Here is a 21,695-nt window from a genome sequence, read left to right on the forward strand (position 1 = left end):
TCAATCGGATACATGCACCGTCATCCAGCCAAACCGTGTAAGCCAACCAAAAGAATTGCGAAAAACCCTTCAGTCGGGTGCAATTGATGCTACTTGTCCGTTGTCTGCCAATTCGCTACGTATTGTTACCGAGTTTGACGAGGGATTCCGCTTCGGCTCTTCGTACTTAAGGCTTTCCACTCCCCCAGAGAGAGTCGTAATCTCCGTTGGACAGATAAATGACTTGACGACCGCACGGTCGATTCTGATAAAGCCCCTTGAACAATGAAAAGACACCTCCTACGTGTTGCGTCTGTCTCATGTTTGCAACTTATATCGCGATGCCCTAACCTAGGAACAGTAACCAGTCTCGTTGTTTACTATCATCTACATACCTACTTGGCCTTTTCTTGGGATAACCTAGTCGGTGGCCTTTTAGACCGCCATTGACACGTATCTACATAATGCCACTTAATTGTAAGGTGTTGGCAGCTCGTCGCGTCGCAATCCCCATCTTACTCAGACGACTCATTCGTCTATACATACAAGCTCAGCCAACACACTCCAGCCCCAGCGAGATATCCCTCCTGGAACAGCCACCCTTGGCAGGGTATTGGATTACGAGGCGGAGTTGGACGTGCAAACATTCAGAAACTCCTTGCTGGCAACCTTATGGGTGCGTAGAAGGTTCGCGTCGCTGTAGCAGGAGGAAAAAAATTGCATGATGACGGCTTGCCGGATGTAAACTCTTCTCGTCATGCCCCTGCTTGCTGACTGACATCCCCAGCCATGTGGTTTATGGGGTACCACATTCTCAGCCGCGAGCGCGATCCCACCTACCAGGAAGCAGCTAATAAGAGCACCCGGACATTCAGCTATCGATTAGGCATTGTTTCTTTATAGATAGACTTCCAGACAAACTTGTGCTTTATGGATCTATATACTGACCAGAGGCGTCCTCTGTCCTTTCTTGCTTCCAGGCTGAAGCAGGTGGACGACGACAACGACTAACATGACACCTGGGCGAAACCCAAAGTACCGTCTACCTCCGCGCTAGGGCGGACAAAATTCGCATTGCCCAGATTGAGCGAGCCAGGAATGCTGTCTTTGTCGCCCCCCGGACCCTTCAAGCGCGCTAAACCTTGTTTAGCGCAGCGCCTATTCGTCCCGAGCCTGCCGCATTAGAGTAAAGTGGGACGGGGTCCAATTGGCGATATCATATACCAAGCAATTCATTAGTAGTTTTTTTCTCTTGCGCATCCTCGTCTGAGCACTGCACAGTACTGTCGATCCCCGCGATATCCACGGTACCTTGGTCGCGCGGTCATTTACCCAAAGAGCTTAAGCAAGCTGTCGGTAAATCGAAAAGGGGACCCGCCGCATTTTTCTCGTCGACCCAACCTACACGCACGCGCGCGCGATCCTCTTGGGTTGCCAACAAACGAAGGTTTCCGTCCGGCCCATCCATACCCGCCGTCCCTCCTCCGTTCCTCGTTCCGTAGCCCGACCTCATCTTCCGGCCAGTAACCCATACGCCCGTGCCCCTCTTTCAGCGACTGCAGCCTTGGGGAAGTAGATGCTGTCCGTCTAGAGCCCCTGAAGCTATGTCCTCTTAGCGCACACGAGAACTCAACAGGGAGCAGCAGCCGCCGGGGCGAGTAGCACAATGGCGAAGCGCCGGAAGCTGTCGTCGCACAAGGCGCAAGGTAGCGGGGGCGGCGCAAAGCCGAAGCAGCAGCAGCAGAAGCAGGCGCAACAGCAACATCCGGGAACCGGCAGCAACAGCAACAGCGTCATCCAGAAGAAACCTACGGCCGCCGCCAAGGAGCACAAACCGACCGCCGCCAAGGGGGGCGCGAAACAGCAGCAGCAGCAGAAGGATCTAGCCCCCACCATTCCCTTCGCGCCCGAGGACAAGATCCTGCTCGTGGGCGAGGGCGACCTCAGCTTCGCCGCGTCGCTGATGGAGGACCCGCACTACTGCGCCGACGTGACGGCCACCGTCTTCGAGAAGAGCCTGGCGGAGCTGACGGCCAAGTACCCGCACGCGGCCGACAACGTGGCCAAGGTCGAGGCCGACGAGGGCGCCAACGGGCGGGTCCTGTACGGCGTGGACGCGACCAAGATGGGGCCCTTCCACTTCACGACGCTGGCCGAGCGGGAGAACAAGGAGACGGCGGCCGGGCGCGACGCGGCCACGGGCGGCGTCCTCTTCGACCGGATCCTCTTCAACTTCCCGCACGTCGGCGGCAAGAGCACCGACGTCAACCGCCAGGTGCGCTACAACCAGGAGATGCTCGTGGCCTTCTTCGAGCGCGCGCTGCCGTGCCTGTCGTACGCGCCGGGGTCCGCCATCGTGGTCACCCTGTTCGAGGGCGAGCCCTACACCCTCTGGAACATCCGCGACCTCGCCCGCCACGCCGGCCTGCTCGTCGAGCGCAGCTTCCGCTTCCAGGCCGCCGCCTACCCGGGCTACCACCACGCCCGCACCCTCGGCGTCGTCCGCAACAAGAGCGGCGAGGTCAGCGGCGGCGGCTGGAAGGGCGAGGACCGCCCCGCCCGCAGCTACGTGTTCGTCCGGAAGGACGTCCCCCGGGAAGAGAGCCCTCCGAGCGGGAAGACGTTTACGCAGCTGAGAAAGGAGAATAAGAAGAAGCGATCCAGGGGCCAGGATGACGATTCTTCGGATGACGACTGAGCGTAATTCTAAAGTAAAACATAACAGCATATCATTACATAAGACATGACCTTCGCGTCACAGCTGCAGCTCTCTGGGTGTGAAATACCGGTACAGATCACCAGGCACTACGATATTGGGAGATTTTTGGTCGGATTCCGTCGCGCATCCTCTACTAGCCCCGTGAGTCACTTTGGGCACCTCTGAGCAGGTAGGCATTTCCTTCATGAGCAGGCTCCTATCCGTATGCGGAATACTTGTAGTGGAGTGTGTCGAGCTGCCTGTGGTTTCGTCTGTAGTATCGTAGCCTGCTCTGGGTTTGCCCGCCTTGACCGTTTCGGTGACGAGCTCTCAGTTTATAAGGATCGATCAACGACGTTCCGGTACCTGCATGAGGTGGTAAAACAACACTTACCAGCAGGTGTCCACGCAAGGAGATTTCGGGGCGGTTATTGAGCTGCGATCCATTGCAGATGACCCAGGAATCTCATCAAGGATTGTCGCCAGACCGTGTGACTTGTTCATACATACATACATATTGGTTAGGTCCGCTGTTCATGAATGCAACCTCACTTCGTCGCTACATGAACTTATTAAAACTTGTTCAAGACTGTTCGCATTGTCCCTCCCACAGGCATTGACTCGCGAGCATGTCTAACAACGCCAGAGCCGACTCAGAAAAAGCTACGCATCCGGAGTTGCATTCGGAGCCTGATCCCGGCCACAGCCAAGCGACGCCTTCAAAATGTAAGATGAGGTCCTGCCTGGTGGCGACACTCCATGGCTGGCCGTCCTCTTGAGTCTCCTGCTCCTTCTCAGGCCCGGGCTGGATCATCAGTCTCTCTGGCGCCCTGCCCGTCTCCGTCTCCCCCTCTACCCGAAAGGCTACCGGCTGAGCGTCTCCTTGGTTGCCATCGCCATCCCCGTTCCAAGTACAGCCCCCGTCGGCGAATTCATCTTGCAGAACTTGGCCAACAACGGCTGGCTCGACGTCGAGGTCTCTGGCGGTCAAGATCTCTGAACGCTGAGGACACATTTGCCAGCGAGATTGATTTGATTGCGCCACAATGCTATAGCCTAAAACGAGCTATTCAGACAGTGATTCCAGGTTGGAATCGGGTTTCCTTCGATCCACCTTATTAACGCCTATTTTGATGTGGAAAATGCCATCATCCTCGAGGATGGGTTCGCAAGTACCATTCACTAGTCCAGCGAGGGGTATAGCGTCATCCACGACTTGGACCCCAAGCGCACCTCTTGGGGTGGTCGTCTTTTCGAAGGTCGGGTGTTTTTGACAAAACATGGGCATCCACTTGTCCGCCTCAGATATATACGAGCTTACTGTTTGTTTCAAGGTCTCCTGCCCCGATTCGAGTAAACACACCACAACGTATTGGGTAGCTTCAGAATTAGGAAAATGTGGATGTGAGTCGACATAAAGGAGCCAGAAACAGAAAGCTCCGGCCGCGTTTTCGGCTTGTATATGGAATGACTTCTGGTGGGGGTGCCAGGTGGATTGAGGTGCTACTTGCTTTATAGTCATGTAGCGCGCATGCTGAACAGGGATATCCAACTTGACAATAACTTGCCCATGCAAATCCTGTTCCAGACGCTCGGATTGTTCTTCGGTCAACGTTTTGGAAGCATGGATGGTAGGCTGCTCAGCTTCCCCAGTCGTTGCCATTTGATCAAGAAGACCTCTCAGAACTTGTTTGTCACGAAAGATGCATTGTGGCCAGCTTCGAACATATACGCCTTGGTGCCAAGTCAAGAAAATCCCCGTCGAACGCTTGGGATCTCCTTTTTTGAGTAAGGCATTCATGGCCGGGTCGAAGCATTCCAAGTTCATGGTGACAATGCTCCCGCGAATGGTCTGCTCGGCATCAGCTTCATCCCCCGATTGCGCAAGGTGTAGATATTCGGGACTCTGCACAAGACGTGTCAAAACACGGTCGAAACGTAAACCTCTGTTGGTGATTGAATAATTCTTGCCACATCGGAGGATATGAGGTGACCTTGTGTACTTTGCGCAACCATCGAACTCTGCTGCAGATTTCGCGAACAGCCCACGGAACTTTTGCTTGTCGTGGGGGGCTGCCTTCCAAGCAAATATTGACATATCGTCCGTCGATTTGCAGATTTCTTCCTGGAGCCGGAGGAAAGCGTTCTCACTCTCTCCGTATATAAGAGGCATGTAAACGCCGAAGATGCCAAGCAGGCAGTAGGCCAAATCTTCCTTCCGCGTTGTTTCCCGTTGGGCAGCCCAGGAAAACCGAGCAGCGACGGAGTAATCATCCAGTTGTCTCTGCGGAGAGAGCGCCCCTGGCTGTATACCGGTTATAAAAGCTAGCGGCTTGGCCCAGTCGTCCTTCGAACCTCGAAGGCACCAAGACTCGTCATAGAACTCTAAAGTGCGCGGCGCGATCAGTTCCTGAAGCGTCCAGCCTCTTGTAAGCCATCGACACCGACTGAACGACGATGGAACTTCAGCACCCGGTTCGTACCCAAGTGCGGGGTTTGATGGGAGGTCGCAGAGATAGACAATGCATATGGAGGACTGCTCATAGTATCGGAACATGGAATTGATGGCCTCCGACAATTCAGCGCTGCTGGATTTGTCGATGCAACACGTGTCGACCCAGGCGTAGTCAATGCCGTATTTTCTCCGGGCAAGCCGACAAGTCATCTTTATCTTCTTGAAGCCCTTCTTGTGCCTAGCTAGACGTAAATCCTGATGGCCAGTATTAGCGAGAGTCTCTTGTTATCTATATGTGGACTTACCTGGAACTCCTGGAAAGAGACCTCCTCTTCTCCCCAGGTATGGGAGAGAATTGCATATACGACCTCCGAAGGGTCGGTCTTGAAGACCAGCTCGAGTGTTTTGGTGTCGATGAGCCACATTGTGTTCCAGAAGCCTTCTGGGGCTCGTCATGGGAAGTCCAAGGGTTGAACAATCAATGCTGCTTCCCGCAGATCAATCTAGCCACGCAGCCTGATCTGGGTTGCACACAGAGCCTGCTTAGAGAGGTGTCATCTGAGCCTTAGGCTTCAACATCCCAGCATAATGGACCAAGCCACGCCCAGCCCTCCAACTGATACCTCTGGCGCCCAATCAACCGTCATCGCTTCTCCATTGCATGCATACCAGATGGCGGCCTCTGTCAGCCAGCTGAACAAGTGTTTATGGGTGAAAAACCAATAACCAACCAATCATTATATTGGTAGGCAAATTGGTTCATTAAGTAATCACGACAGCACCTGCAAATACACTCGTTCACCCCTTCTGTCAGTATCCCTTTGGACTGCGAACAGAGATGATAGTGAATTCGGTAGCAGAACCGAATGCGTTGCTATATACTGTTCGTTTGCCTTGTAATTCAACGTTGCCACGTCGCGTCGTTAAGGGTACGTGACGTGTCTGTAGACCGGTGACCTAATATACATAGTATCTTGTGATACTCGGCCGAGACTATTTCCTGGTAGCACTGCCATGGAACGACGCGAGAACTCGCAGTCCGTGGCAATGACGAAATTGGAGTAAGTATGTGCAGTCCTGCTTCACTAGTCGGTCACAGTTTGCTAAGTCGTGTCACAATTTGATGCAGGCAATATCTCCCTCTTATGTCACGTTCTGCTTAGTCAAGTGTTCGAAATATGATTCGTCCTCGTTCGCAGTATAGAACCCGAATAGCCTGCAAGACAGCAACTATAGCACCTTCCACATGCCATTGAACCCGGGAAGCTATTAAACCTCCCAAGTATAGTACTCACGCCAATCTCTTGCTTGTCTCGATGTCTACCAAACCTGATCTGCCTCAGCTTTCCCTCGGGCTTGAATAACGCAATCCGTTATAACGAATAGACGCATACCAAACTTGCCATACTCGTGAGTTCACCTGTTCAGTACGCTCGAGAGAAAAAGGACGAGCCTGCATATCCTCCCAAGTGCCCTCACAACAACAAACTCTGAAAAGAGCGAAGAAGAAGAGGAGAGTAGCCAAATTCTCAAATCAAATACACGTTTCAATCCAAGCTGGCAACAAGCCAGAATCGCTAAATCGTACACACATCAGAGAGTATCGTGACCAGATATGCTCGAGGCCGCCCCTATAACCCAAAACGCCCAAGAAGATGTAAAGTTTCTTAGTTACACAAAACAGCAAAGCGAAGCTCTCAAAATATAACCGCCCCAGATACGCAAGCAAAGGGTCATCCCAAACCAAACAAAGTCCCTCCTCCAAAAAGTCATCTCTCTCCTTTATATATGGCCAGACTCTTGAATTCGAAGATAAAACCGAATCTCGTTGTACCGGACGCTGCAGAATCGACAACATTGCCAAAGTGAGAAGCAAACCCAATCTGACGTTAGAACCTAAAAGGCACCCAAAACCGAAAGTAAGAGGAGATGGAAGAAGAAGTGGGAAAAGACAAACGATCCGCCGAATGCCATGAAAGTGAGAGGCTCTATGTATATGAAATAATATAGTAGAATCCAGTTGAAAACAGTAAGAGCTACGCCGGTTGCAAATGCCGAGAGATCAGGTCCGATTTGTAACAGAAGATGGCGGGTGAGGAAGTTGCGGAGGCTGCGGGGGCGACATGTCTCGCGATATGTGCTCCGACGCGCTCCTCGAACGGTCCCGGTCCGGGAAGATGGGGTCGAGCGGCCTCGCAGCAGTATCATGCGCCCCTCTGGGCAAGTCGTACGGCGACTGGCGAGGAGGCGCCGCCGTATACTGAGATGCCATGGATGCAGTAGGCTGTGGCAAACGCGGTTGTTGTTGTTGCTGTTGCGGTGTTGCTGGGTTGGGTGTATGCTGTACCGACTGCGGCTGGAAACCGGGCGACCTGTTCGCATCCGCCGCCAGCGCCCCGCGTTCTTGGGGCGACAGTGTGGATCGCTCCACATGCTCGATGGGCTCTGGCAGCGCGCGCGGGATATCCGTGATCGAGGCTGGCGACTTCAAGGGGTACGCAAGTCCCGTGGGCGAGTTCTCGGCGGGGTTAATTCTGCCGCCGCGGATCCTGGACCGGGGATCCGCTGGGCTTCCCGACACCTCATAGCCCGGCGAAGAAGCGTAGTCGCGCTGCGGCGCAATATTGATTGGGGCCAAGGGAGCCGGCGTGATGGGCGCATATTCCGTAGACCGTGAATAGGTTGCTCGAGCCTGGGCTTCCTTGTCCGCTTTGGAGGGCCGGCCACGTTTCTTTCCCGTGCTCGTTAACGACGAAGTGGTGGCGGTGGTATTGGCAGTCATGACCGGAGGGTACCCGTTCAAGGGGGGTCGCGGCTGGATGATGCGCTGGGCCATGGGAGGTTCGGATGACGGTGCCGCCACGGCCTGTCGCTTGATAGGCTGCTCGTTCAACTCGCCGAGTGACTTGCGCTTCAGGTTCGCGAGGTGGCTCGGAGGCGTTGGATACTGCACGGGTAGCATCTTCTCGACCACTCCGATACATTGGTGCATATTGCGACCTGTTTTATTAGACGTCTTTCACAGTCAAACGCTCGAGGCGGCGGGCGGCATTGCGAACACTTACCAACCGGTAGCTGCATATACATCCAGTTTTGCTCCACATTGTTATTCTTGATGAAATCGACGAGAAGGTGCACATCTATAGAGCTGGCTTTGATCATTTCACCCAGCACAAAGCGCTGCAGAAAACCTTTGGTCAGATGAGTAGTTCATTAGAACACGCAATGTCCTCGAGACGTACCGTCTCCGTATCCGAGAATGAGGTCTCCATGGTCAAAAGGTTACGCGTGGGTCGCGGCCAAACTGAGGGGCAAGGAACTTCAGTGTATGCAAAAGAGCGTCCCTGGATCGCATATCACCCGAAACGATAAAAGATGCCGAAGTCAGAACATGGGTTTGGATATAAATAAAGCTGGAGAAGATGCACAGTCGCTGTGGGGGTGTGAGGAGAGACGCCCGGTCTATAGAAACAGAACAGAGCTCCAGGCCTCCACGGGGTGGGTGGCTATGGTCGAAGAACGAGGCAACGCTGCGCAGATGTAGGCAGTCGCCCGAAAAGCGTGATAAGTCGCTGAAGAAGGGCAAAGAAGCGAAATCCAAGGGCCAACAGGCGCGCGCAATAATGGTATCCGTGAGTATTACCAAGCGCGCGTCTCTCTTCTCTCTCTGCCGGGAGGGAGTCAAACAAGCGAGCGAATCTCTTGAAGCGTGAGGGCTCAAGTAATACAAAACGAGGGAAGCGTCAAGCGTAAAGTCGCGGTTTGTTGCGACGGCACAATGCGGTCCACACAAGACTAAAGGCAGCTTGTCGTCCTGGCAGGCAAGTTGGTATGTAATAAGTAAGCCAGGTAATAAGGTGAGGTAACAAGGGACAAGGGTAGCTGAAGCTAGCGTTATGCTGGTAGGGTTGTCTTGTCTGGGGTCCTGTCCTTTGGGAGGGATCCCGGGAAGTTTCAATAACAATTGTCCAGGTTGAAGTCCGCGAGTTCTCTTTTTGCCGAAGGCGTATCTTGGGCGTCCGTGTTTAACTGGCAACTGGGGGGAAATGGCAGGCAGGCAGGCAGGCAGGCAGACAGACAGAAAGAGAGAGAGAAAGACGTCTCTCGTTTCCCGTGTTGCAAGACAGATGCACAAACAACCAAAAACAGGCAAACCCCCCAGATTTATCCTCCAGCAGCAGCGGCGGGAAACACCACTCTTTTTTTCTCTTCTCAGTTGGCAGAGCAAGACAATATCGTCGGAGGAGGACTCAGTCGTCCATGCATGATGGTCGACGTTCGAAGCTGTTAAGGCGAAGAAGCAGTCTTGGTTCGATGGATACCATGCACCTGACACAAAGTCTGACCTACATGTCCAACTTGGGTAAAGTAGTGAACGGTAGCCGCAGTAATAGTCGGAGGACCCTCAAGATCCAACATGTGTTGCGAGGGAAAGCCGCCGCATATAGCTCGCCTTAGTTGCAAGACCAACCAGTCGCAAGGATCCAAGGCCTGTGACCCTGCTGCAACCTGCGGGAAAAAAGCAGACCCAAGTTGCAGGTTTTAGTCTGGCGAGGAATATGGCGCTTTGCCGCTTGTACCCAAACAGGCATATTGGGTCGTAATATGCCAGACCAGAGCAACAGGTAGAGCGCTCGCATACATAGCCCATGCAGCCATCAGGATCCCACCTCCGCCCAGCTCCCGCTTCTGAGTGGCCCAGCTGCTCGAGCGTGCAGATGCGCGATCCCCCTCCAGGCCGGCGAATTATTGCCTGCCTCTCTGACTACTCTGTCATACGGGGGTCGCCTGACCTGACTGCTCCCCCATCCCTAACTGATCAATCATGCCTTTTCTGCTTCGGCTATCGCATGCACCACCGTGAAAAAGATTGCCTGGCTTAAGTAGCTTTGTTGTGTGTTGTGTTTTTATCCACAGTACCCTCCCTCGTGTATGTCGCAAGTCCATAAGACACGCGAGAGGCGGCATGCTTCGCTCTCTTTAGGTCTCTCCTAGGTCTCTTGGTAGTAGGCCATTTTAGCTTATTGTCGGGTAGTAGTGGGGTTGGGCTGACTCCGGGAGCCATTCCCCGCCGCTTGCGAGTCGTAAATAAATCCTGATGGGGGGTTTCCTTGATCCTGATTGACGTCGAGGCCGCCGCCGCCATCGATGTTCAGGTCAATCCAGGGCCTCCCCACCCACATGAGCCAGGCATTTTTTCAGCGCTGTCTCGACTCATCCGAGGTTCCAGCTCCCCTTAAAGACGGTGTGCGCCGCAGAGTCGGGATTATACCGTAAGCGCAAATAAACATAAGCAAATGGACTCCCGTTAGCTTCCGTGCTACCAGGTAGTCCTCCGGCGTAGGTGCCAGTTCCTCGGTCCCATTGGTGGTGCTCCCATGGCTTTGCTGGCTGGTTCTCCACGTCGAGGGCAGACAGTAGTGAGCGCAGTGAGCCTGCCTGGGCGGATTGAGTGGTTGAGCTGCGCTGGGGATTCTCCAATCAGACGGCCGAAGGGGCTCCTGGCCTTTTCAGAGGCCAGCCAGGAGCACAGATCAAGGGTTCGTCACAATTGACGAGTTCGAGGCTCCGAGCCGCAGGGTCGCCATGCTCCATCCTTGATAATGTATATAAAAAGACGTCCAACTTGCATGTCCCAAAAGACCAGAAGATGGACCACAGAAAGTGAAAAGGCGTCAAACGGATGGATCTCTGCAAGCTGCGGGTGTCTGACCTGGCCTTCTCTATATATACGTGCAGGCTAATTCACATACCGCTCTTTCGAGAGCCCAACTCCAAGTTCTGGCAATGCATAATGAGCTGGCAGCTTCTCATAGGGGGACCCACTAAACCACGGTTCCGTCCTGGCCTAACCTAAGAATATATCTTTCCAGGGCTGTTCGGAGCGTTCAGCTGTATAGAGGATGGCGATATATCAGAGATCTGCTAGTCCATGCAGTATGCGTTGGCCCATCCCGACTTCTGGGAAGGCATGCAAGTGGCGCTGGCAGCATGCATTCGTCTAAACACCCCAGACGCTACCCAAGGTTGGCCACCACGCTGCTCCTTTCAACTCACTCATTCACCCCCACTACCATATACCTCTTATAGGGTGTTCTTGTAAGAACAAATAAAGATGTATGGTTCATACCTACACAAACATAGGACATTCTCCCTCACAGTCAAGTTTCATTCTTCCTTCGAAGTGAAGAAAGCAGCAAGTATAGAAACAAAACATGGATAACGAGAGATAGAGAGGGGCGTCGCTTCTTAAGTCACTTCCATTATTGCCTGTTATTAGGACATGCACCTAAACGTGGCTGCAACCAAGGCCCCCGAAAAAGCCCACAATCATACCTTGCGAACTGCAACCCGAATAGGGTGTCCAAGGTGTATGCCATGGGTAGAAGATATGGGCATAGATAGACCTTGGGCATCTCTCCATTCCTAATTGAGAGGTGGTGGGTTTGGAGTCAGCAATTCGCTTGAGCTGGAGGAAGGAAACCAAGGCCAGCAAGTGTGTCTTTATGTAGCCAATTGACCTGTTCACAGAACAAAGCGCAGATACAACGGATGTATCTAAGGAAGTCTCTGGACAGGAGCTCTGGGCAATTGCAAGTACGACATGCATAGGATTACAGATACGAAAGCTGATCTGCCAATGCACCACGTAATACAGCATGCAATTCATATGACCGATAGTGCTTTGAGAATGAGGCAATCTATCCCCGCCATTGAACATTGTCAGTAATTAGGAAGTTACAGCAGTCAACCCACGCTCCTCAGCAGATGACGCTCGCTGTCATTTGAGGTAGCTATGATTCTTCAGTGGCTTCATATCGTCATATATCGCTAGGTAGGGATCAACTGTAAGCCATGTTAAGTTCCTTCTGTCCTGATTTTGGCACTTCTGGAGCAGGCGGCTTCTTACAGCTTGCGGGCCATAGTGAAGCCAATTGAATTATACCGCGTGTGGGACCTGTATACTAACCCCTGGAAAGCGAGCTGGATACTGCTTCTGTCTCTGACATTTCAACTGAGGCGACTTATACGCTTTGTAAGAGGCTCATGTGCTTTATCAGGCTTGATAATGGGTCTTTTATCAGCATCTAACGCTTGCACACTCACAGCGCGATGCTGGGCACCCTAACGCGGACGCACGGACCATACGGCATGACGGAGGCGGTTTCCCCGACTAGATCAATGGACCTCACCTTCTGGACACTGGGTGTACATGCCCACATGTAACCTACCGACCTGCTTGGTATCGTGAATTTGGGAAGGGCAGTCCTCCACCGGCGGTTCAGTCGTCACCACCATACTAACTTGCCTCCGTTGCGACAACGAGCTCATCCGGAGCCCCCTTGGCTCATTGTCGCAAGCAGTTGATCAAGGAACTCTTCCCCCACGCGACCGTGCTGTAGAATGTCGCAAAGGCAGTACGATTGATCTAGGCGTGTTGACCAGCAATGTCACAAACAGCAGCAGTGCAGAGCTAATGGTTCCTTTCCCATTGCCCTTTTTTTTCTCCATATCCGCGCTCCTCTGCTGGCGCCCATTGAACTTTCCCATCTCTCTCGCCTCTCACCACGCTACCCTCTCCCTTCTTTTCTCCACAAAACCTTCTCGCGCATGTACGCCAGAACCTCAGCCGGCGTCGCGCTCTGCTGACTTTTTGACTACTTGTCGCCTCTCTCTGTCTCCCGCCACTCCAGGAACAATTCCATCACACCTCACCACCTACCGTCCCCCAATCTGCATTGCAGCAGCGCAACGTCTCAGCCGCGATCCAAGACGACCCGCGGCGTTAGGCGCCTGACGCAACAATGGAGGACGAGGAGCGCGTCAAAGATGGCTTGGAGAACCTCAAGGTCGAGGCAGGTGAGCAAGGATCGGGGATTGATGGCGACAGTCTGGTGAAGCGGGAAAAAGGCAGTGCATTGCCCAGCCCAGATCGGAGCAAAGGTTCGAGGTCCAGGACACGATCACGGTCGCCCAGCATGTCGCCCGACGAGCAGAAAGCACGCAGCGAAAGTGCATCGACCCCGGACGGCGTCGCACCCCCAAAGCTCCTGCGAAAGGCGTCCTCGAAAGCGGTTCCGCGAAAGGCTCCGCTCTTCAACGAATTGCCTGATATGACGGAGACATCCAAGGAGCATTTCCAGGTGATCCCAGACTGCCTGTACGGCTCAAAGTCGCTTGGATCTACCGAACACGACGCATTGGATTGTGACTGCGATGTCGAATGGCGTACGTTTCACCACGATGCCACTAAATTCCGCTGCTTGGGGTTGTTTTTGCTGACTTGGGCTTATTAGGGGATGGCACGAACCACGCCTGTGGCGAAGATTCGGACTGCATCAACCGGGCCACCAAAATGGAATGCGTCGACCAAGATTGCAACTGCGGTGACAGCTGCCAAAACCAGAGATTCCAGCGAAAGCAGTATGCCGACGTTTCGGTCATCAAAACCGAGAAGAAGGGCTTTGGTCTTCGCGCCAACCGAGATTTACAGGCCAACGATTTCATTTTTGAGTACATTGGCGAGGTGATTAATGAGCCGACCTTCCGACGCCGAATGGTGCAGTACGACAAGGAAGGCATCAAGCATTTCTATTTCATGTCACTGAGCAAGCACGAGTTTGTCGATGCGACCAAGAAGGGCAATCTCGGGCGTTTCTGCAATCATTCCTGCAATCCCAACTGCTATGTGGACAAGTGGGTGGTTGGCAACAAACTGCGCATGGGCATTTTTGCCTCGTGCAAAGTGCAGGCCGGTGAGGAGCTGGTCTTCAATTACAACGTTGACCGATACGGTGCCGACCCTCAACCCTGCTATTGCGCCGAGCCTAACTGCATCGGATTTATTGGCGGTAAGACCCAGACCGAGCGTGCTACCAAATTGTCAGACGCGACCATTGAAGCCCTCGGCATTGATGATGGCGACAGCTGGGAGACAGCGGTCGCAGTGGTCAAGAAACCCCGCAAAAAGAGAGCTGGCGAGGACGACGAAGAGTATGTTAATAGCATACCGGCCCGTGGCCTCGACGAGAGGGGGGTGCAGAAGGTTATGGCTTCTCTTATGCAATGCAAGGAGAAATGGATCGCGGTCAAGCTCCTGGAACGCATTCAAGCATGCGAGGAGCGCGTGCTTCCCTACGTTCAGCGCATGCACGGATACGAGTTTCTCAAAACGACACTAAACACCTTTAGGGATGACCACAACGTGGTTCTCCAAATCCTGGATATCCTCGACAAATTCCCCCGTATGACCCGTAACAAGATTGACGCCTCCAAGATCGAGCTGGCCATCCAACCCTTGACCAGCTCAGAGCATGAGGATGTGGCACGAGAGTCCAAACGATTGCTGGAAGACTGGAGCGGCCTGGAAACTGGATACCGCATCCCGCGAAAGGCCCGAAATGCACAGGGGACGCCAAATATTGCTCAAGCCTCCAACTCATTCGGGGAGCGTCGCAGTGTTCGTGCCGAGGAGCCTGTTGTTAGCGCCAAGCCTGCACCCGTCGTCCCATTGCCCGACAATGTACCCAAGGGTCCTCGCAGCACTGTGCCTCAGCGGAACACCAACTTCCAGACACAGCGACAACGCCGCCCTCCGGATCCTTCCAGCCTCCCCGCCGGATGGTTTATTGCGACCGATAATACTGGCAGTTGGTATTACTACACCAAGAATGGCCAAACCACGTGGCACAAGCCAACCGCACCTGCTCCTGAGATAGCCGCACAACAAGGCTCGTTTAAAGCCATCAAAGAACAGAAGACTTTACAGGACATTATCGATTCCCTTACAAAACCCGACAGTACTGCGGCCTTGCGGAGATCTGCCTCGCAAACACCGCAACACCCCACCACCCCTGTACAGGAGCCCAAGAAGGACAAATGGCGTTCTCTACCGATAGACAAACAGATGAAAATCTATGAGAACACAGTAAGTTGCATCATCGTCTTTGCCTTGAAACGAATTTATACTTACAATTATCTTCTAGCTTTTCCCGCACGTGAAGTATGTTATGGATAAATTCCGCCATAAGCTCCCAAAGGACGATTTGAAGAAGTTCGCCAAGGAGATCAACAAGAAGCTTGTCGCTTCTGATTACAAGAACAAGCGTGTAGATGATCCAACTACCATCTCCGACAAGCAGGAAAAGAAGGTCAAGAAGTATGTGAAGGAGTTCTTTGACAAGGCTGTTCAGAAGTACACAGCCCACGAGAGAAAGAAGGCCGACCGGCCAGTGCAAGGTGGCAATGCTGCTTCGATGGACCCCGAATCCTCGTTTGATGCCTCTGCTCAGGATGTCGAGGTTGTTTTGACTGACGACGAAGATGCTGTGCCGACTCCTGCCAGCTCCGAGCGAAAGCGAAAGCGCGGTGACGATGATGCCGGTTCTGCTACTGCGACACCTTCGGAGATACCCATTATCAAGCGTCTGAAGGAAGACGAGGGCGGACTGGCGAGCCCTCCTCCCCCGCCTCCGCCTCCGCCGGAAGGTGAAGCGCCCATGGAGGCTGTGACCCCGCAAAGTAGCACTATGCCGGGACAGGAAGAGGCTCAGGGCAGCGTCGACTCGGCTGAACGGGAGAGACTCCGTGAGCAAGAAGCTGCGCTCGAGAGAGAAAACGAGCTTAATATGCTTGATTTCGAGCAAGAGCAGCAGGGAAAGGATGATGCTCCTGGCAGCATTGGCATTACTGAGAGTAACTCTAATTTGCAGGAGGGCAGTGACATGGAGCGAGCCAACGAGGCTACGAAGCAGGAAGTGATGATCCATTAGGACAACACCTCGATGGATATTGTAGCTTCGGCTCTCTGCCCGTGTGTATCTGTCACTCGTGCCAGCTGCTACAGTGATCTAAGAAAAGGGCCAGGATTGAAGATGTGAATAACCACGTTCTCGTAGAGACGAGCGACGTATGGGAGACCTTTTCTGAAAAACAGAAATGTATATTACTTGCCCTGCTCATATGGCCCCCCTATGCGGAGCCTCGGCATATTCGTCTTTGTTTTCTTTCGCAACACATGGTCGGTGTTGCAATCTTGTATCAAAAAAGGGAAAGGGTTATGCATGGAGAGAGAGAAAGATTTTGTTGTTTTCCCTCCCAAAACGGTCTTACATAACGGCATTTGGTCCTTGCATCTCCGAGCCTTGTGGTATAGGCGTTCCGCGTTAGTCGTCTTTGTTTACTTTAATTCCCACATTATACGAATTCGCCTGCTTTTTGGAGGAAACAACGCAAAGCAAAGCAAAGCATCAGGAGTTTTTGGGGGAGAGAGGACTTTTTTCGTCTTCGATGGTATTTTATATATACGGGAGTTACTACTACTCGACCGAATCATGTGGGGGAGATGGGGAATGGATGAATGTCCTGTCCAGGCTGCCCAGAAGCCACCAGCCAGCCAGCCAGGTCTCGCGTGGGTGCTGCTGCGCTCATTCATGATTGCGAGGGGATGAGATGATCAGTCAGACAAGCTTGGGCCAGACAGACGGAAGGGCCAGCCAGGGCCGTGCGGATGGCGGCAATTAAAGGGTTGAGTGGGTGAAGAAGCTGCAGAACGGACGGGCGGGCAATGACATCAAATGACCTGGGGTTGTTGATTGCTGCCGACAAGCGACAAGGGGTTGATGACGAACCATATGGAAGAGACGAATATGAGAGGGAGACAGGGAATGTTGATATCTGCAATAGTAGTTGGTGCTCGTCACCCATTGGAAGAAAGTTGGTATATACCCCTTGATATATAAATGACATAAGGAAATGCACCTCTTTACATACCACAGGGGCCGATCGGAGCTTCTCCCGTAGGAGTGGTCGTGACGGTGACGATGACCGGGGCGGGCGGGGCAGATGTTGATGGTGGGGGTGGCTGTGACGGTGATATACACTGGGACGACCAGTGACAATAGAGATACTAAACGGACATGGCCCGCGCGACTACTGGGGGATTCGGTCGGATCGACACCGCTTTGCGTTCCCGCCATATCGGCACATTGCACCACCACTTGTTCCGTTCCGAGGCCACTGGATAGTTTCGGGGCTGTTTCGGCACATATCGTGCATTGATGGTAGTGATGTACCGTGTCACAAGGTCTACGGACAATTATTACAGTAGTCGTACATAGTATCCGTTTATTCCACTGTTGTTCCCTGGAGTAAGTGGCATAACTAAGATCGTTTATTCCACTTGTTCCCTGGAGTAAGTGGCATAACCAAGACGGTTTATTTCTGCGGCCGCTTGTCTTGTCTGATCAATGGTGGCTGACAGCCCCCTGGCGATGCCGACGGGAGGTCGCATTAGGTATGCAGTAAGGTTCATACGATATAGGCAGGCAGGACGGACATCCATTGCCATCTCTCCCAGTCACACTCCTGTTGTTCATCTTCCAAAACTTTGATCTGAATCAAGGCCTTGTATATATAGGCCGCCAGGAAAGTGCTGGCCTCAAGGAAGCAGCGCACAGCATGGGCTACACCATGTGTTTTGCGGCCATGATGCGCCCACAACGGTGCCTCTTTTCTCTCCTTTTACTTGGTGAACACGAGGTTCAAGAGATTTTGCACCCCCAGCCAGCCAACCAGCCAAACAAACAGACAGACAGACAGACAGACAGACAGACAGACAGACAGACAGACAGACAGACAGACAGACAGACACCATGAGCCTATCGGCGCTGGTGTTTGGTCGTTTCGTTCGGCGATCATCCCGGTCAACCTTTTGATTCGGATCGCGGAGAAATGGATCGATTTCGCCGAGTGGGCCTGGGACAAGCAGGAGTACGCCAACGAGAAGGAATCGGAATGGAAGAATTGGGGTCGAGACCAGGTTTGAGCTTGCAGCTGAACCCATGGAATCTGGTTGGAATGGACTTCGTGGAACCGATCACACCAGCGGGCGTCAACGGAACGAGATACATCTTTGTGGTGGAAGACTACTTCACGCGGTTTGGAATGGACATACCCATGATCGAAATAAACTGGTCCAGCATCAGACAGGTCTGGGAGGACCGAATTGCGCCAATAACCTGCTTGTTCCTAAGGAGGCTTGGCCGCTTTATTCTCGCAGGGGCATGAAGAGAGGGATAGAACCAAACAATACCAAAGATTCACCGTGGACCACACACACTTGCTTGCTCTCCCCTTTCACGCACAAGTCACATTGCAAGGGCCAAGCTGGTAAGTAAATGTTGTATCATGTCATTGATGATAACGCTACCCTCATGGACGCTGCTGGTATCGTGTGTAACTAATCCGACCAAAAAACCTGGCCAGTAGGTATATATCTCCCATCTTTGAAGAACACCAAATAATACGCTTTAAAACAAGAAGTACTCTGCAAGAAAAATCCAGTACCCAAGAAACCCGATGCAAATTCCAATAAAAAAATTGACGACCTTCTTACGAACGTCGAAGAACCCGAATGACGTTTCGAGTCTCGATCCATGCCCAATTCCCCAAAAGCCGCCACCTGATCAACAGCGAGCCGAAATCTGACGGCAAGTTATACTCCAAGCTGTGCTCCAACGGCGAGTTGTCCTCTACCGGGAAGTCGCACTCAGCCTACTAGGAGCTAGTGACGATCTTCTCCAAGGTATCCAGAAGAATATCGGCGTGCTGCTTCTCAAAAATGAGCATCGGTCGCAGACGAACAGCGTTGGCACCGCTTCCGCCAATGTTAACACCGAACTTCTTGGCCTTGGCGAGGAACTGGTCGCGCTTGGGGTTGTCAAAGGCGATGAAGGTGCCCCGGTTCTTGCCGCGGAGGTTCTGGAACTCGCCGGGGTACTTCTGCGCAAGCGCCTCGAGCTTGCCGTACAGGTAGTCGCCGACCTTGGACGTGTGGTTGACCAGGTCGAGGCGCTCGACCTCGTTGATGATGGCGCGGAAGAGGAGGGCCTTCGACGGGTCGCCCATCCAGGTGTTGAACTGGCGGTAGGGCTTGTTGGGTCGCAGCTCCGGGTTGCCGTAGTAGTAACCGGCCGTCTGCGCCTTCTTGGAGAAGGTCACCATGTCGGGCGGCGTGGGGAGGTCCCAGTGGTCGTGCGCCCAGAACTTGCCCGTGGCGCCGACACCCGTCTGGACCTCGTCCACAATCAGGAGGACGTTGTGCTTGGCCGTGACCTCGCGCAGGGCGCGGAAAAAGGCGGGCGAGGCGTGGTTGTCACCACCCTCGGACTGGATGGGCTCGACAATGACGGCGCAGGGCGGGATGTGGTAGTTCTTGATGAGGTGCTCCACCTCGGCGATCGAGTCGGCCTCGGCCTTGGCGTTCTCCTCGGCGTGCTCCTCGAGCGGGTATTTGAGCAGGGGGAAAGTAGCCTGGGGCCAGTCGAAGGCGGGGATGTCGAGCTTGTGGATGGGCTTGGAGCGCGTGGTGGAGAGCGAACCAAAGAGACGGCCGTGGAAGGCGGTCTTGAAGGACATAATGGACAGCTGGGAAGCGCCGGGCGTCTGGTTGTTCATGGAGGATTGCATCTCCTCCTCGGTGAACTCGACGGTAGGGCCACCTCGCTCCTTCTGGCGACGCCACATGAAGGCGGCCTTGTATGCGGTCTCGTTGGCATCGGAGCCAGCCATGGCCGTGAAGACCTGGTTAAGGCCCTTAGGCGCAACCTTGAGGATACCGGTCTCGAGGACCTCGGCCCAGTTGTGGGAGGGGAAGTTGCCCAGCGCGGGGCGGTTGATGATGGCATCGATCATCTCGGGGGTCTGGGCAGCCTTCTTGAGGGCCGGGTTGTTGTATCCGAGGGGAATCGAGGCAATCTGGGCGTAGCTGAGCGGCGTGTCAGTTGTTGCTCTCCCGTTGCGTGGTTAGGGGGCGGCTTAGGGGGCGGCTTAGGGGGCGGCTTAGGGGGCTGAGGAACTTACACATCGAGCAATTTGTTGCCATCAGGGTCGACAAAGTAGTTGCCAAAGCTCTGGGTGTAGTCTGCCAGCATGTTCAAGCTTCGGGTGTCGAAGACCTTGTCCAGCTCGGCAATGTGCTCCTGAGTCTTGGGGCCAGGAATGGCCGTCTTGAGCTCAGGCTTCTCCGGCTCGCCGGGGTAGAAGCTGGAAGACATCTTGGAGGATACGGAGAATGGACGTGTGATGATGGGTTGGGTTGAGGAGAGTCTGGGAGCAGAGGGGGTAGAGATTCGCTTTCCGGCAGAGATGAGTGGTCGCAAGCCACCGTGACGAAGAGCGGCCATGGCGGGTTTATATATACGTGTGGATAGGGTTGTGGTCGTTCCAAGTTCTCTAAGAAGGCAAACAAACGATAAGCCCGTACTACTGGATCACTAGTAGAACGAGTGACGGCAAGCGACGATTATTCCACAAACTCCAGGGGATAGCAGTGGAATAAGCTAATACGACTGGAATAATAGGTGTTCGAGAAACAATTATGAGAGAGAAATCCACACCACACCCAATTGGGATTGTCCAAGCGAGAAGGGAGGAGCAAAGAGAGGAGCAAACTTTGAGGGGAGAAGCAGTAGAGACGAGATGAGAGGAGGAGACGGGCTAAGAATAAAATGGGATCGGATTAGATTTTAGTTTTCATTACCTACCCGTACCTACTGATACATTTATATACTGCCGAGCAACCATGCACGACAGGCCCAGCCGCCAAATGGAGGGAGAGAGATACCCTTATCGCTGCCCTTCTCCAAATCCAGGTCCGTAGAAGGAGGGAAGGACCCAAAAGAATGGAGGGGCAGCCGGCATACCAAGCTTTGCGGGGTTGAAGGGGCGTCGCTCATTGGCGCATCCCCTCGTTACGTCAAGCCTCGCCCAGGGTGTCCCAGGGTGGCCTTCCTGAATCAGATCATCACGTTCGCCGAAAGCCGAATGCACGCTGCAATATTACCAACTATTATCGCATCAAATTGCCTCATTCGGCCGCTGAGCCTCCGGATTACTGGCCCTCATAGAACTGTATACTGCCTCGCGCCTACCTAGCAATTCTAGACCCAGCGTGACCAGACATAGTCCGGACTCATCGCGCGCTTCTATCTGTCGCCTCCAAGGCACGCTACCCCACTCGCCCACCGCATACCTGGGGCGCTCACGCGGCTAAGCCCGAAAGGGCATGTCCATGCGAGACCGAGGCCAGTTTGATAAGACGGGACTGATACGATTGATACCACGAAATACCACGAAGCTGGGACCGACATCGCTGGGCGGGCGGCTTGGCAAGGCGGGCTCGATATTGGCCATGTGGTAATCGATTGATAAAGGATCCAACAAACGACAAACCCAATTGTTTGTCCTCCCGGCGGTTACACGGTTCCTATCAAGGAAAACTAAAAACTGCCTAGCAGCCTGCCTGCCTGCCATCAACGTCCGTATCGATAAGCTAGTCGCGGACGGCTGTGTACATACAGCCCCTCGCCGTTGATCGTTACACAGCTGACGGCCACTACCTTAGTCAGTTTATCAGCTCAAACCTAACGTGCATGCAAGTGGAAGGTCAGACACCGAGACACTCAGGGCGGCAAAGCTAGGGGTATAGGGGTCTATCCTCTCACCCGAATCATAGGCGGGCTTCCAAACGAGCAATGAACAGATGATCGGCAAAATATTACG

At 53.5% G+C, this 21,695-nt stretch overlaps 6 protein-coding genes across 6 annotated transcripts; 3 read left to right on the plus strand and 3 right to left on the minus strand.

Annotated features, from left to right (window-relative positions):
* Positions 1-1,645: 1,645 nt before the first annotated feature.
* PG985_015931 (uncharacterized protein) lies at positions 1,646-2,677 on the plus strand (the record flags this gene model as incomplete). The annotated part of the gene is made up of 1 exon (XM_066835697.1): positions 1,646-2,677. The coding sequence occupies one exon, from the start codon at positions 1,646-1,648 to the stop codon at positions 2,675-2,677; it is 1,032 nt and encodes a 343-aa protein (XP_066676900.1).
* Positions 2,678-3,260: 583 nt separating this feature from the next.
* Positions 3,261-4,505, minus strand: PG985_015932 (uncharacterized protein; the record flags this gene model as incomplete). The annotated part of the gene is made up of 2 exons (XM_066835698.1): positions 3,261-3,743; positions 3,792-4,505. The coding sequence occupies 2 exons, from the start codon at positions 4,503-4,505 to the stop codon at positions 3,261-3,263; spliced, it is 1,197 nt and encodes a 398-aa protein (XP_066676901.1).
* Positions 4,506-7,194: 2,689 nt separating this feature from the next.
* PG985_015933 (uncharacterized protein) lies at positions 7,195-8,404 on the minus strand (the record flags this gene model as incomplete). The annotated part of the gene is made up of 3 exons (XM_066835699.1): positions 7,195-8,132; positions 8,198-8,312; positions 8,375-8,404. 3 exons carry the CDS (start codon positions 8,402-8,404, stop codon positions 7,195-7,197), a joined length of 1,083 nt encoding a protein of 360 aa, XP_066676902.1.
* Positions 8,405-12,937: 4,533 nt separating this feature from the next.
* On the plus strand, positions 12,938-15,904 carry PG985_015934 (uncharacterized protein; the record flags this gene model as incomplete). The annotated part of the gene is made up of 3 exons (XM_066835700.1): positions 12,938-13,361; positions 13,430-15,060; positions 15,119-15,904. 3 exons carry the CDS (start codon positions 12,938-12,940, stop codon positions 15,902-15,904), a joined length of 2,841 nt encoding a protein of 946 aa, XP_066676903.1.
* Positions 15,905-17,591: 1,687 nt separating this feature from the next.
* PG985_015935 (uncharacterized protein) lies at positions 17,592-17,958 on the plus strand (the record flags this gene model as incomplete). The annotated part of the gene is made up of 2 exons (XM_066835701.1): positions 17,592-17,635; positions 17,781-17,958. The coding sequence occupies 2 exons, from the start codon at positions 17,592-17,594 to the stop codon at positions 17,956-17,958; spliced, it is 222 nt and encodes a 73-aa protein (XP_066676904.1).
* A 731-nt stretch (positions 17,959-18,689) lies between these two features.
* PG985_015936 (4-aminobutyrate transaminase) lies at positions 18,690-20,317 on the minus strand (the record flags this gene model as incomplete). The annotated part of the gene is made up of 2 exons (XM_066835702.1): positions 18,690-19,899; positions 19,995-20,317. 2 exons carry the CDS (start codon positions 20,315-20,317, stop codon positions 18,690-18,692), a joined length of 1,533 nt encoding a protein of 510 aa, XP_066676905.1.
* Between the last annotated feature and the right edge of the window lie 1,378 nt (positions 20,318-21,695).

Source organism: Apiospora marii (genome assembly GCF_038362585.1).
Source record: "Apiospora marii strain CBS 49790 chromosome Unknown utg000013l_segment0_segment0, whole genome shotgun sequence".
In the NCBI taxonomy this organism is placed as follows: Eukaryota; Fungi; Ascomycota; class Sordariomycetes; order Amphisphaeriales; family Apiosporaceae; genus Apiospora; species Apiospora marii.